Genomic DNA, 15,984 nt, shown 5'->3' with positions numbered 1-15,984 from the left:
CCCTATTGCAAATTTCTCAGTCCATTCACATTTCAACTTTTATGTAATTCTGTTGTAGTCCGTCAACCAATTATTGCAATAAGCCCCAGGTGCTACTCATAAAAAGAAGATGACCAAGTTAAAGAGCTTTGAGGATTTCCTTGGCAAAATATACTAGAGGATAACACCACATCCCTCTCTCAGAAAATAAACTGATTTTCTGATGTGAAATTCAATTACTTCTCTTGATCCGTTTTATATTTATGAGTGCACAGTAAGAAAGTAGAAAATTATTGTTTTAGTTGGAGTCACTGGTCTAATTAATACACTATCAGGAAACACATGCAAATGTTTTATCTTACTGTTGTCAGATTTAATTGTTGAATCTTCATAAAAGTACAGTCAGTTCCTGAATATACTTATCCATGCTTTTCCAGTGCCTTTGGGAGCAGAAATCTTTTTGCTGTTGTGAACTTATGTCTCTCTTTATGTAATAATGAAACACCAGTCTGTTATGAAAGTATCCATGTGAATTGCAGTGCTATGAAACCTTTCCTGTCCAAGTTAGTTTATCTATATACAAGATTTGATGTTAGAAGTTCAGAAGGAACTATTTTTTCTTAAGAATACATTAATAGATGACCTACCTTCATGTATGAAAGGATCCCCTGTAGTTTAAATCAACATAAACATCATCATACTGAACACATACACATACTAGAGGGAAAAAAAAAAAAAAAAAAAAAAAAAAAAAAGAAAAAAGAAAGCTGAATCATAAAGAAAGATTTGTGGTTTCAATTTTTTGTTGCTTCCTGCTAAGTTCAGAATGTGGTCTAGAGAAGACATATTGGAGATTACATTTATTAGTGGAAAATTCCCTCGAGTACAATTTTCAATGACAGGCTTGCTTTCTTATTGGTATTAGCAGTGCCTGTACAGGGATTCATTCCCAGCTAGTGTGGTTTTGAGATGGTGATTACACTGTGGGCTTTAGTTCTTCGACACAAGAACCAAAGAGTTACCCAAAAGCCATGACAGAAGAACGTGAATTAGCAAGTGTGCATGCCTGATGGTCATGTCAAGGGGAAAATAAAGAGGTATCTTGTGTTTTGGGGGAGATTAGATTCACACAATTAAAATCAGAAAACTAGGAAATGAAGATTTCATGAGAGATATGAATTAAATCTTAATACAACTCCTCTTCACTTTATGATATATAGTTTATAGAAAATGTTTACAATCTGCACAAATTCAGCGAAGATCAGAAAATTTGGCTGTTAAAAGGCAAGCAGTGCTTAGGCTTTAATGTCAACCAATTTTATTACAGTTGCAATTTTATTTAATAAAAGTTGTAAAAAACGAAACAAACACACTGAAAAATACTGAAATTCTCAGAAAAGTGCCATAGATTAAACCGTGGGGTTAAATTACTTGCCCTATTTGAAATTCTTTATAATTCTTCATACTTTTATCTGGCAAATGTTGGCATTATTCATTTGGATCTAAGAGCGTATACATAATCAGTTGAAAACTGAGTCTGACTTTAATAAATGTTTAAACCTTTGAAGATAGAGAGAAGAGATTCATTTATCACTCCACAGTTATTCAATCAGTCGCCATCAGCATATATTGGAATGATCAAGTAGCTGAAATCTTTACTTTACCTGACAGTCTAATTCAAAAATGAATAGCATACTTTGGTTGTCATTACAGTTTGTCTTGGTCCTACCTAAAGAAATCCCTTCCAATATTTGAAAGAAAACATGGAAGAGCTCAGAGTGGGGAACTACTTAGCATTATGCATCTTAGTTCTGTGTGTGAAATGGCATCTTCTTCTCAGATGTGTGCAGAATGAAGATGCAAATTTACCCAGAAAATTCTCACAGCTGTCATGCAAAATGCAAATGCAATGGACCCTCCTAAAATGGCATGACCATCTCTCATATTTTAGCATTCTAAGTAGATTGTAAATGTAGAATGTAAAATTAAGATTTACATTAGAGATACATAGCCTTATGTTCAACAGATGTAAGGTCTTAAAGTTAATTTCAAGGAATGCATTTATTAGCTAATTTAAATACTAATAAGGAGATAGCCACCAAGCAGTTGCACTTTTGACTTTTAATGGTCCATCATTAGTATTGTAGTACCAATGAAAATATCAAAACCTTTTCATCATGCATTGTCTATATTGCAGCTATACTCACAAGTCTTCACAACTTATATAACCACATCTTAACTCTGTGCTGTATTATCCACACATATTTATATACCTATATACCTAAAGTATCATTCCAACTTTCACATTTCTAAAATAATTTGAATCCTATGTGAATAAAAAAAATAGGATTTGTGGTACACATCTCTTGGAAAAAATTATCTATGCATGATTATAAATCAAAATTTGGCTGATTTATTCATAGCTGCCAAGCAGCACAGACCTACTCTGCCATGCACTATGCTTAAAATGTATCCTGAGGGCCTGGAAGACACATTAGACTTATAAGACTGTATAAACAGTTACAAGCCAATTACAAGTTTATAATTACATGGCAATCCAAACCCAAACAGAAAGATTTACACTGACAGCTACAAGCCAACCCCACATCAATGTTGCTTTGTTGTTTGTTTTTTTTTTTAATCTTATTTTACTTTTCAAATTAATTCATCTAAAGAGACATGAGCTGTGTATGAAAGTGCTTTCTTTGCTTCATTATATTTAAAAAACGTTTAGAATAAGTCAGATGTAGATGTGTACAATCTGTAAATCCTACTTTCTGTGTATCTACAGTGGGCACAGGTGGAGCTTGATTGTGCTAGCACCAGGGTTTCAGTGTAGAATTCCTCAGTCCCACCGTGTTTTGGACTGCCAACAGCAGCAGGCCTGAGCTGTCTTTCAGTTTGAGAGAAATTGTCAGCTCACCAGCAGGAAAACCACTTCAGCCCAGCCCTGCTGTGGTCGAGTAGATTGAATGCTCATCAGCAGTGCAAGTGCCTTAGGTACATTCCTGGAATCCATCTTCGAGTTTAGTTTAACTTGAAAGGAGTCCAGGTCACAAAATCTAAGAGGGCTTTACACTGCAAACATATATTAACTGTCCAAGGCTGGATTAGCTGTAAATATGCAATCCTGATTCAAATTTAAACGCTTATATAGATGTGGGTTTTTTCAGAACCAGATGTTACTTGTTTCACAGAATGTCCTGTTGACATTGAAAAACTCACTAACCTACCATAGCACATTTAGCACATTTGAGACTCCAGCTTTGTTCTTTGGAGAAGACTTCACTGTGTGGGCTGTTTCCATAGCATAACTCTAAAAATAATGTCAGCACAGTGGTACTGTTTCAAGACTTTGAACTGCATCTGCACTCCACTTTATTCCTCCAAGAGTTACTGCACATTTGGTGATTAGTTATGCATTTATTTTCTGTTCTAGTCAAACAGGTATACTAAGTAGTCTCACCTTTGAGGTTCATGTTCTAACGCTCCCCTTATACAGAATCACTGGTCTTCTCAGGTGGATAATGTACTGTTACACCAGCTTACTGCTTCAGCCCAGAATGTCAGCTTTCCAGTGGTTGGAAATGTTCTGAATGTTAAACCAGATGCATGCAGAGTTTATGTACAGTTCACCATATGTGCAGCCACTTCTTGTGTTGCTCTAAATGGTTTTATTATTCTCCATCTTTACCTCAAGTGTTGTGCTCAATGAAGAGGTCTGAAAATGATAATTACTTCCCCACTGAAGAGACAAACATTTACATATTTATCAAGGGAAAATTGTATGGCTGTGAGCATACCATAGAAACATTTGCTTATTTATAACCTGAAATGTATGAGCACTAAAATGAAAATAGGGATGCCTTGGTCTTAGTTAATAAGCTTGTTTTTATACAAAGGTTTTAGTCAGTGGATTTTGTAATCAGATCAGAGTATTAGAGAATGAAGTATCTTTTTTTCATCTCACAAAATCAACATAGAGATTAAAATGATTGAAAGATAAAGTTTTCATCAGTTAAAAATCTTAACCTTTCAGCCCTGAAGGGATGATGAACTGTGGAATTACCTTAATTTAACTTCTGTAGCAGGAAGGGTGTCCTAAGAGGTTTACTGTGTGGTGGCTATGTAGCTGAAGGCATCAATCTCTTTTCTGGGATCTTCCAGATACTTGTGCATGTAGGGTTAAGTTGTAGTAATTTATGCATGTATCCAATGTCCTGGCTTGCCACTCACAGAGGTGAATGCCTTCAGCTGACTACATGAGTTTTGATTCTCATTAATAATGCTATAAAAAACCAAATGTTTGTGTCATCAGGGAATTCTGAAACTGCAAATAAAAAAAACCCAACAGACAAACAAACAAAAAAACCCCAACAAAAATGAAAAAACAAACTGTCTCTACTAGGCAGAGATGTGATGGCTGATCTTTGCAATTCCAGAATGGGAAAAGAATGTTACATATACAGGAATTCCCTTTATTGTCCACTGTCTTCTCCTGAGACAGATCTTTTATCCTTCTTCTGAATTCTATTGTTTCTTTGGTAAACTGCCTTAAAGTTTTCCTCACAAATAGACTAGGTTATCCTAATGCCTAGGTTACACAGAGTATTCTGTATTATAGAACTTTTTATGCATAATTTCAGCAAGACTAAATTATTCCAAATTAATACAAATAACATTTCAGTCCTATTGACTTCAAATGATAGTAAGCTAATTTATGAATCAAATGCATTTGCTTATATGCTTGCTTAACTAAACCTTTGAACAATTTTCCAAATCAGTAATACATTTGTAAACATGCTGTTGTTTTTCAATGTTTGTACCTTTTTTTTTTAGTTGATAGTAATTTTTATAAATCCTATACCTTCATATAGATTAATACAGTAGTAGTTTTACATAGTTCAAAACTCCAGCAATTATTTTCAGCACTAGAGAGGCTAGTTCACCTACCATTTATGCTGTGTTAGTGAAGTTGAATAGTGCTAGGGCACTCTCAGTTTCCTTCTACAGGACAATCAGTTGCTCTTATCACTGTTAGCACTCCAGTGAAATTGATATTTTCACTTGAAGAATCAAACAACTCTTCAACAGAGCTTGAAGCAAGAGTGGAGAGCAGGATGTAGAGAGCACTTCTTAGTATGTATTAGAGGAAGTTTTATTTGAATTTTGGAACATTGATGGACCTACTAAAACAAGTAACATCTTAATGATGTCCTTTACCTTAAAAAAATACAAATCAAAGAAAAACATCCAAAGATCTAATGTTTTTTTCTGATACTTTGTTAGGCGTGTACATTAAGCTATGCATTCCTTGAAAGGAAATAGTAGAAGAAATTTGATATGAAATTCTAGTGACTAAATAGCTTCAGAAATTATGCAGCTCTTATAGAGTTAGATTGATTTTGTTGTTCGGAAGTGTTGTCTTTCCAAATCTATTCTGTTCAAATCAAAGAAAAATTGAACAGTAGCATCCACAGAGATTAGTACAGAGGTTAATTTTTTAGAACCCAGTTTTCAAGTGAGTCTTTTCAATCAAGAATACTTCAATTTTTATTGATAATTTCCTACACTGGAGGTGGCAAGTTATTGTTGCTTGAACTGAGCTACTGTTTTCCCAGTGTTTTGTCTTATTTATGCTACAGATTTATATTCTGTATAAACTCTTTACTTCCAGAAAGTCTTTTAAAATTTGTATTGCTTTCTGTAGCCAGCAATGGGACTCAAAGGGGATACTAAACCAGCTGAAGCCCCATTCTCATAATTCAAGAGCACATGACATATGATACCATTCCAGTTGCACTTTATGGGTGAAGCAATGCAGTTTTACCATCTTGTCTTATTGAGAAATCATTCATCTGTTCAAAATGCTCATTAAAGTGGGTTGCTCATTGTAGGTGCATATCAAATATTTTGGGTAGAATCTTACTGTCCTTGATGTCTAATATGAGGGTGTTCACCTTTGAGCTAACTGCCTGTCTTCGATTTTTTTTTTGCAATAGGTATAAAAGGCCTTTTTGCAACTGTGATGCACCTCTTACTAAATGAGGCAGCTAAAATAGGTCAGATAAACTCCTCCTTGCTCATTAACTGTACTTCCTGGGGATGTTTATGCATCAGTTTTAACTTAATTCTAAAGTCTCTGTGAAATCTGCAGAAATAGTAAGAGTAGAGGGGTTGAAGTAAAAAAAGAAATTAATTTGTTACAAGAAAAGAGTAAAGGGTATATTCTGCCTACTTTGTAGTATTTGTTATTTCCTTCCAAAATTGATGTAATACTGCATGTGAAATATATCTGTTCATAGAGATCTGCAATGCATTTTTAGCATTTTTAATCTGTATTAGTTACTATTTAGAAATGCTAATAAGTTAATGTGTTTCTTGTGTTAACGAATGTACTTTAATGGGGCTTATCTCCTGGTAGCACACACTTCATTGCTTCTTTACAGTTGTTATTCTAGAAGATGTCAGTTTTCAAGATTAAAATAGGAACAGTAGTTTTGCTTTATTTCTTCAATTGCATTGTGATTGCCATTCTCTGAAAGAGCATTGTTTGAATTGCCACTCCTAGTTCACATATAATGAAAAATATTCCTGCTCAAGCAGTCATTTTAACATGTTAATTAACCCTAATGTAACCAATCCTCTTTGGGTTTAATAATCCAAACGAAGGAAATGGAAGTTTTACCACTGAGTTCATCAAACTTTTGATTAAGCTTTCTATGCATTGGGGTATTTCTATTACTGGGGTGTTTTTTTTCTAAAATGAGTAATATGTGCCAGAATATTAACTTTCTTTTGAGACCAAGTCAAGTTGCCCAGCCTTGTTTAAAAAAAAAATAAAATAGTAGTTATCATAAAGATAACTGTTTTATTTATATAATTGTGATAGCACATTTTTCATTCCTTGTCATTTTTTCCCAGAGTAATTGGGAAATCAAAATGGCCCTTATTGAATGACAGCAGGTGTCTCTAATCATCAGAGATCATTTAATGTGATGTACTGAGTAGAATTCTTGTTTTATTTTCATTTTGTTTTATATACAGAATGAATCTGAACATCCAATTTCATCAAAGAAAACTGTGAAGGTAAAAAAAAAAAGCATTGGTGCATATCATTGCACATATATTTCTTTGTGCAATCCAATTTATTACTATTGTCATAGAATCATAAAATCATAGATCAATTCAAGTTGGAAGGGAACTTTGGAGGTCATGTGGCTGAATACCCACACATAATGTCCTAATTTATCTATTTACTACACTTTTTTTATCATCATTGCCAACTTTCCAAGGGTTATTATAATTACTTAGCAAGTACTTCTCTAAACAATCTCAAAAGCCAATGGGAAATTGTCTCTTTCTTTCCTGGCACTAAGTCTGTCTCCTGCAGCAAGCAAATGGTTTGTCAGATGGATCTGCACAGTTTTCCTTCAACCCACCACCTTTAAAATGTCAGCCTTTGTAACAGATTTTTCTCATATTTGTTGGGAAATTTCAACTCCCACAAGATTTCAAAATTTACATAAACAAATTCTCCTACTCTTACATTTCTTATTTGATTCTGATTTACAGATGTGACCAAGAGGTATCACTTATTTAACTGCTGATGATCCTTTATGCATGACTTACTCATTTTAGCTGATAAGAAATGGAGAGTCAACCTTTTTAACATTCCTGTAACATGCTGTAACATTAAAAGACTAGTAGAAATAGAAGTAATAAGGTAAAGTATCCACTCCTTATCCAGAAAAAGAACATAGACAGGAGCACCCTGTGCTGGGTTAAGAACTGGCTGGAGGGCCGGGCCCAGAGAGTGGTGCTGAACAGTGCTGCACCCAGTTGGCAGCCGGTCACCAGTGGTGTCCCCCAGGGATCAGTGTTGGGCCCAGTTCTGTTCAATATCTTCATTGATGATTTAGATGAGGGGATTGAGTCCATCATCAGCAAATTCGCAGATGACACTAAGCTGGGGGGGAGTGTGGATCAACTGGAAGGCAAGAGGTTCAACATGGCCAAGTGCCGGGTCTTGCACTTTGGCCACAACAACCCCATGCAGCGCTACAGGCTGGGGACAGAGTGGTTGGAGAGCAGCCAGGCAGAAAGGGACCTGGGAGTCTGGATTGACAGGAAGCTGAACATGAGCCAGCAGTGTGCCCAGGTAGCCAAGAAGGCCAATGGCATCCTGACCTTTATCAGGAACAGCGTCGCCAGCAGGTCCAAGGAAGGGATTCTGCCCCTGTACTCAGCGCTGGTGAGGCCACACCTCGAGTACTGTGTCCAGTTCTGGGCCCCGCAGTTTAGGAAGGATATTGAGGTCCTGGAGCAGGTCCAAAGGAGGGCAACCAGGCTGGTGAAGGGACTCGAGCACAGACCCTGTGAGGAGAGGCTGAGGGAGCTGGGGCTGTTCAGCCTGAAGAAGAGGAGGCTCAGGGGAGACCTCATCACTCTCTACAACTCCCTGAAAGGAGGGTGTAGCCAGGTGGGGGTTCTTCTCTTTTGCCAGACGACTTTCAACAATACAAGAGGGCATGGTCTTAAGTTGTGCCAGGGGAAGTTTAGGTTAGATATTAGAAAGAATTTCTTTACGGAGAGTGTGATCAGGCATTGGAATGGGCTGCCCACTGAAGTGGTGGATTCTCCATCCCTGGAGCTGTTTAAAAAGAGACTGGATGTGGCACTCAGTGCCATAGTCTGGCAACCACAAAGGTGGTTCAAGGGTTGGACTCGATGATCTCAGAGGTCCCTTCCAACCCAGCCAATTCTATGATTCTATGATTTCAAAGCTCTTACCATGTTTGATGCAGTAATTGTGAAACAACTGATGAATTACTTCTTAGTGGACAGGTGAGCAAATCAAAATTAACTTTTAAATTGGGCCATCCTTAGATGTTTGAGTAAAGAATAAAGATAAAATGATTTTGAAGACAGAATTACCTTTATATGCCCTGAGATTCCTAAAGGACAAGGTTAAAGATTGTTTGCAGTATGATGTGAAGAAGGATGTTCTTAAACTTTGGTCAGTTTCCATAACCAATAATTTTAGATTTTTAATCATTATAAAATTCACTGGAGCAAGTTACAAAGAGCAGCTTTAATCCCATTCATACAGAAATCCTATTTAAAGAACTCAGAATAGGTTTGATTGTAATTTATGTGCACTGCAGATCTCTCTACAATGCCAAGTTAATGTGAGGAGCCCTTTGTGAAAATGAGACGTGAACCCACAGTGTCTTGAAGTTTCAGAGCATATCCATGTGGTTTCCTCTTTTAAATACATGCACGTCTCTTTATTACCTTGCATGCTTTGAGTTCAGCTGATGTCTATTCTTATGTGACGAGAAATTAGGGACCAATTAGTAGGTTTGATAATGAAACCATGTGGCCTTCAGACACACTCAATACATTAATTTTATTTTTTTTCTTAGAACATCTTTCTTTGCTGTGCTGCCTCTGTAGGTTGCTAGGCAGCAAAGCTTTACCCCTAAACTAAGCTCTGTTCTGTATGTTGAGACTCTTTCAGGTGTCCTGAGCAGTTTGAATCTTCTTGCTGTGGGGTTTCCTTGATTGAGAACAACTGCTTCCAAAGGCCTCTGGCTTTCTGTGAGTCAGCCCTTTTCTCTGATGTGCACAAACTCTCTCATTTTATACTTCAAGAAACCCTGCAGCAATTGAACTGTGGCCTTGATCTCAACAAGCCTTGTGCAATTGTCCCTTACTCTATGCTGCATGATGCCAATTGTTATCTATAATGTTTATGTGGAAAGTTATTTTAAAGAGGCAAAAGAACAAAAATATTTGTATGTCCCAAAGCTAATGAAAAAGATACTTGAAAACATTAAAGCTGGTTTTTTTCTTATCTTTTTAGGACAGATTCTGGATGTGCTGGAGAAATATGAGCTGACTGATAAAACTCTTGTGTACTTTACATCTGACCAAGGGGCTCACGTTGAAGAAATCTCTAGTTCTGGAGAAGTCCATGGAGGATACAATGGCATATATAAAGGTGGATATTTTCAAATAATTTTTACAAATTTTGTCAGAAACTTTCACCTTGGGTTTTCTCCAAAACTGTAATCTGTTTTATGGCCAAGAAGGTCAAAACTTGATTCCTTAATAGTAAGCTTTTCATGGCTTTTGTTCTAAATTCAAACGTAGGTGGTAAATATAAAGGCCTTACCTGTCAAATACAGCAACTCAATTAGAGTGCATGCTGAGATTTCTAGAGTTTTAAGACTGGTTAATATATTCTTGGACTGACCCAGGATACAGCTTTGAAGGGTGTAATTTCATAGCAGTTTTCTATGATGGATGAATAACAGAATACACAGGAAATCATAAATATCATGGAGTGTCACACAAAGAGAAGAGACAGGAGATGGGAGAACCCACAAGAGAGTCCAGTGTATTCCTTATAATAAAAACAGAAAAGGAAAGATAAGTTGAGAAACAAAAAATGAAGAGCTGGGTTGAATTTGTGATGGGCAAGTTTCATAACAGCAAGAGGATGTATTTCAAGCAAAAATGTTTTAGCTGGAAAAGAGTTTTGAGAATAATTCATAACAGACTTAGTAAGTTGAAGACCATTTTGGAAATTAAGAGATTTTAGTTAAAAAGGATAGAGTTTAGTGGTATTCTTTTAGTGCAAATCTTGAGATGACTGGTCCAAAAGCTGTTTATTCTATAGAGATATAAAATATGTTCAAATTCTACCTTATTCTAATATACTTTCTCCTGGTGATACTGCACAACAATACTGTGAGTTGCTGATTTGCTGCAGTATGGTGATCTTGTAGACAGAAAAATTCTAGTTTAGCAAAGAGTCTTTCTCATTTTATCTCATTCCGGGCATGGTGATCCCTTCAGTCAGCAAGAATGTAATGCAACACTGGATAATAGCAAACACTGTCAAATAAGAAGTAAAGGATTCCCTCTAACAAAGTACAGACATGTGCAAGATGCTGGAAACACAGCATCAGGAAAATGAATGTCAAAACATTTTAAATAATATTCAGTCCAATAAAATAGTTTAGGAATGTTTCATTTTATTATTTTTCATAAGATAAAGTGAATATTTTTGTCCTTTTACCAGAGCTAAAGATCTTTCCATTAATTCACTAGGAAGTGCCTTTGTAATCTATTTTCCCCTCATGTTTCATAGAACAAGATGAAAGAAATCCAGCAGTTTTTGGAAAGTCATTTACCAAACTTAAAACTTCTGGTTGTAGAGAGATAGAAATAAATTGTTTTGGGGTACAATTTTTAAAAAAGTAGTGTTACAGAATTAGAAACTCATGTAGTAGCTGAGTCTGTAAGGCACATCCCAAGGTATGTAGTCCTAGCCTCTGTAGAGCAGGATCGTCTATACCCTTGACCAGGTTGCTCAGGGCTGTGAAATATTATGAAAATATCCAGTGATGGATATTCTACCACCTCACTGGGCAACTTGTCCCAGTGATTAATTACCTGCACCATTGGTATTTCCTTTTGCTGAACTTCATGAGGTTACTATTGGCCCATTTCTTCACCATGCTGAGATCCCTCTTGAAGGCAGCACAGCCATCAGCAGATTAGCTGCCTCTACTAGTTTTTTGCAGAAAGGTGGACATACACAGATCTTCACAATACAATAACAGTGCAGTGAGGTTTTCAAGTGAGGAAAGTCCATAGTTTTTAGTTAGGGGGTATCTGTCTAAGAAATGACCTTTACATTTTAAGAGAGCTACAAAGGAAGCACTGCACAAGCAAAACAAGCAATGCCAAAATCATGAGGTGACAAACTATCAGATGAGTCCCCTCAGGATAGCACTAGAGTGAAATGTATCTTGAACATTAGCACTTAGGCCTTACATAGTGATTTAAGTAATTAAGGCAACCATATGGTTACAGAGCTGTAGCTGTAGGCACAGCCCGAGGTGTTTTAGAAGCTCTAGAAAATATTTGCTTTCTACAAGGCCAGAAATAAAATACAGGATAAATGACAAGGAGGGAAAAAAAAGACAAATACACAGGGGAATATGACTTCCTGAAGAACTTTGATTGAATATAGTCTTTTTTATCAAGCCTTGCAAAATTTTGGATGTGTACTTACAGAACAGAGAACAATTTTAAATAGTTTTTGCCTGAATTAATAAAAAATCTGATGGATTGGGTTACTGGGGGGTAGTAGGACTTCTTAGTTTTAAAATTAATTGTTTTGTTTACTGTTACAGTTAACGTCTCTGTTATGCTGGCAAATGTAATATACTATGGGAAGGAAAATAATCACTTTATAAGAAACAAAATAATTATTGTATAAGACACAATCTTACTAAGAAAAAAAGAAAATAAAAGACAGATGCAGTCAGTTGAGTATACTTTTGCCATTTTAAAATACAATAAAATCTGTTCTGTCTTTCACTCTCTCCACACCAGTCCTGAATTTAGCAGGTATATTTATGCATAATTTTCAAAAGGCCAAAAGTGGAAGTGATCAATTAATTGTATAACTAGCAATTTTCATGAATTAAAATTTATTCATATTGTTATGTGCAATGAAGTGTTTTACAGATGTGTACATCTCTGGCAGATTTAATGAAAACCAGGTCTGTGGAGCCTTAAGTCTCAGGCACTGATGTAGCAATGTGCCTCACAAAGCAAAAGGACAATTTTTGTGTTGCTTGTACTCATATGAGCACGCTTCACCTGATCAGTAGTTAACAAAACTGGGAAACATGCGTGTCCTTTATCCCTGTCTCTGCTGAACAATCTCTTCTACTTACCTTTTTGTATATGAGTGCTGCATGAATGCAAATATGAATCAAGTCACTTAACCCTCTTGTCACAGCTTGAGCAGTATGCTCAGCAATAATTGGTTCTTCTATTAAAGCTAAAGCTCTCAACAGATCTTCTTGATCTGTGATCATTTTGATATCCAGCCAAATGGGCATTATTAATCAAATTTAAGGGGAATTTGGAGAGTTAGGCTAGCACTTCAAGACTGAATGCAAAAAAAAAAGTAAAAAAAAAATTACTATTTGAAGGTTTTATTACTCTGACTGTGGAACAGTCACTGCAAATTTGGACAGCTCTTGAAATTATAGACCAGAGCTCATAGTCTTTAGATAGTTGTTGTCATACACAGTCTGGTTTATCTCTTCAATATTTTTCTCTGGGAGAAGTACTAGTAATAATACACACTAACCTCATCTCCTTCTATGACAAGGTGAACCACATAGTGGATGAGGAAAAGACTGTGGATGTTGTTTACCAGGACTTCAGTAAAGCCTTTCACACAGTTTCCCACAGTATTCTGCTAGGGAAACTGGCTTCTTATGGCTTGGGTGGGCATAGCCTTCAAGTGGGTGAAAAACTGGCTGGATGGCCAGGCCCAAAAAGGTTTGGTGAATGGCATTGAATCCAGTTGTAGGGCCAGGCACCAGGGCTCAGTTTTGAGGCCAGTTCTGTTCAATAACTTCATCTGTACAAGGAGATGGAGTGCACCTTAAGTAAGTTTTCAGAGGACACCAAGTTCACTAAGAGGGCTGATCTGCTTGAGGGTAGAAAGGGTCTGCAGGGGGACCTGGGCAGACTGGATTGATGGGCCAAGCTAATTGTATGAATTTCAACAAGGCCAAGCGCCCAGATCCTACTCTCAGGTCCCAACAACCCCATGTAACACTAGAGGCTTGGGGAAGAGTGGCTGGATATTTGCCCAGAGGAAAAAGACGTCAATGGACGGGTCCACAGCCATCTGAATAAGAGCCATCAGTGTGTCCAGGTGGTCAACAAAGTCAATAGCATCCTGGCTTGTATCAGAAATAATGTGGCCAGCAGAACTAGGGAATTGATTGTCCCCCTGTACTCAGCACCGATGTAGTCACACCTCGAGTATGTTTAGAAGGCCATTGAGGTGTTGGAGCATGACCAAAGAAGGGCAATGAATCTGGTGAAGGCTTTAGAGCAAAAATCTTGTGAGGAGTGGCTGAGAGAACTGGGGTTGTTCAGCCTGGAGACAAGGAAGCCAAGGGGAGACCGTATTCCCTCTACTGCTACCAGAAAGTGGGTTGTAGCAAGGAGGGATCAGTATCTTCTCCCAAGTAACTGGTGATAGAACAAGAGGAAATGGCCTCGAGTTTCACCAGGGGAGGTTTAGATTGGATATTAGGAAAAAATATTCACTAAAAATGATTATCAAGCACTGGAACAGGCTGCCTAAGGAAGTGGTAGAGTCCCCATCCCTGAAGGTATTTAAAAGACATATATAGATGAGGTACTTAGGAACATGGTTTAGTGGTGGATGTGGCAGTGCCATGTTAACGGTTAGATTTGACAGTCTCAAAGGTTTTTTCTATCCTAAATAATTCTCTTATTCTGTGAATACTGAAATGATAAATCAAAACTATGGCATCTCCTTCCAGTGGCCTTTTTCTGACAGTTAGCTGGGTCAGAAGCTTTAAACGATGAGGTAGGTCCTCTGTAGTGAATAAAGATCCCTAAGATCCCCTCCTAAGCTTAGGTATCATGGCCTTGGTTTAAAATGAGAATCCTGACAATTTAGATTCTACAGAGTGTTGGCATTAATTATATAAAGCAACTCTGAGTCTTTCTAAATTCTTATCATTATCTGCATATTTTGATGATGAAATCTGCAATACAGAAAACACAATGTTTCCATTTACTATTTGAAGTGGGTCAGTTACAGATTTAATGGAGCATCTCCTTGAAGTTTAATAGGTTCCTCATTGATATGGTATAAAGGAGTAAAAACTTATTATGCCTTCTCTAGCTTCCCTTAGTTTTATATACTTCTATTGTGCTTCTTTCTCTTTAATGTCTCAAACAGAAAAAAAATCTCACCAATGTCTCTCATCAGTCTTAACTGATGAGTTTTTCTTGTGCCTATTGTCTTGTTTTGTGTTTTTGGTTGGGTTTTTTCGGGGGGAACTGTTTCTGATTGTGCAATATATTCTTTTAAAATTACTTTAAAAGTATTGCCTTTCAGGTTCTGCTCTGAAGTATCTTTATACACTTACTTTTTTAATATTTTCCATTTCATTCTATCGGATCATGTTGCCTTTTAATATTGACTGCCTGCAGATGTGCATTAAGTGTTAGCCTTTGCATAGATCCTTTTACTTAAGTATGAAGATTATGATAGGAATAATCAAGACCAGGGACTCTAGTTCAGTTATTTTTTTTTCTTAGCTATTCATTGTACTGCAAATACTTTTCAGAATTTGAACTTGTTTCTTGTTTATCTAATTTGAGATGAGGTCCACTATCTTTTCCTCTGAGTTAGATCAGCCTGTTATATTTTGTGTCAAACATGGCTTCTTCAATTCCACAGCTCACTTTGCTTCCCAAAATGAAGTAAATAAATTAAAATAGCAAGGCACTTTATCTTTTTGTTTCCTGCCTATTAGTCAAATTTTGACTCAGGACAACTTTTTGTCTCTTTTTCGTGTTGCAAAAACTTTTTCCTGAAGTTCCTTGTCAAAGATCTTTCAAAGGTTTAAATCTAGATACAGTCTCTAAACAAAAAACCAATGGCAGTTTTAGTAAAAATTTCTTTCCAGCAATTCAAGAACTTTTTGAAGAACTCCTGGGTGCATACATGATGTATTTTTTCCTGGCTTGCTAGTGTCTTGACCAGCAACTGGTCCAAGAAATTATCAGTTTCATTCAGAAACCTAGTAGTTCCTGTTGGCTTACTGGGCCAATGGGTCCTTAGGGACTATCAATTTCATTTGGAAACTTCCAGTTCATTATATATTGTGTTTTAAAATTTTTTTCTTCTATATATTTCCCTATTTAACTCTTTATCTTTCAAACCAGCTCACTCTGTGCTTTTCATACATTGTCATATAAGTCATATATACATATATGTATATATATGTATTGATAAACTCTAATTTGATTCTAACACAAATTTATAAACTAATTTATTTATAAAATATACACTATTATTAATTATAGCATATAAAATATATCATTTTTATCTCACGATATTAATATTTTCTAATT

The 15,984-nt window shown here is 36.4% G+C and overlaps 1 protein-coding gene across 4 annotated transcripts in view; it reads left to right on the top strand.

Moving 5' to 3' along the window:
• The window catches only part of STS (steroid sulfatase), a 110,942-nt gene that overhangs the window by 55,765 nt on the left and 39,193 nt on the right, over positions 1 to 15,984 (top strand). For all 4 annotated transcript variants that reach the window (XM_030447498.1, XM_030447491.1, XM_030447507.1 and 1 more), the window contains one exon: positions 9,848 to 9,985. In XM_030447498.1, coding sequence (XP_030303358.1) covers positions 9,848 to 9,985 — 138 coding nt within the window. The remainder of the gene's footprint in view (positions 1 to 9,847; positions 9,986 to 15,984) is intronic.

The sequence above is a fragment of the Calypte anna genome, chromosome 1, assembly GCF_003957555.1.
Source record: "Calypte anna isolate BGI_N300 chromosome 1, bCalAnn1_v1.p, whole genome shotgun sequence".
Lineage (NCBI taxonomy): Eukaryota > Metazoa > Chordata > Aves > Apodiformes > Trochilidae > Calypte > Calypte anna.
The sequence above is the reverse complement of the archived record's forward strand: the minus strand, read 5'-3'. Positions and strand labels throughout refer to the sequence as shown.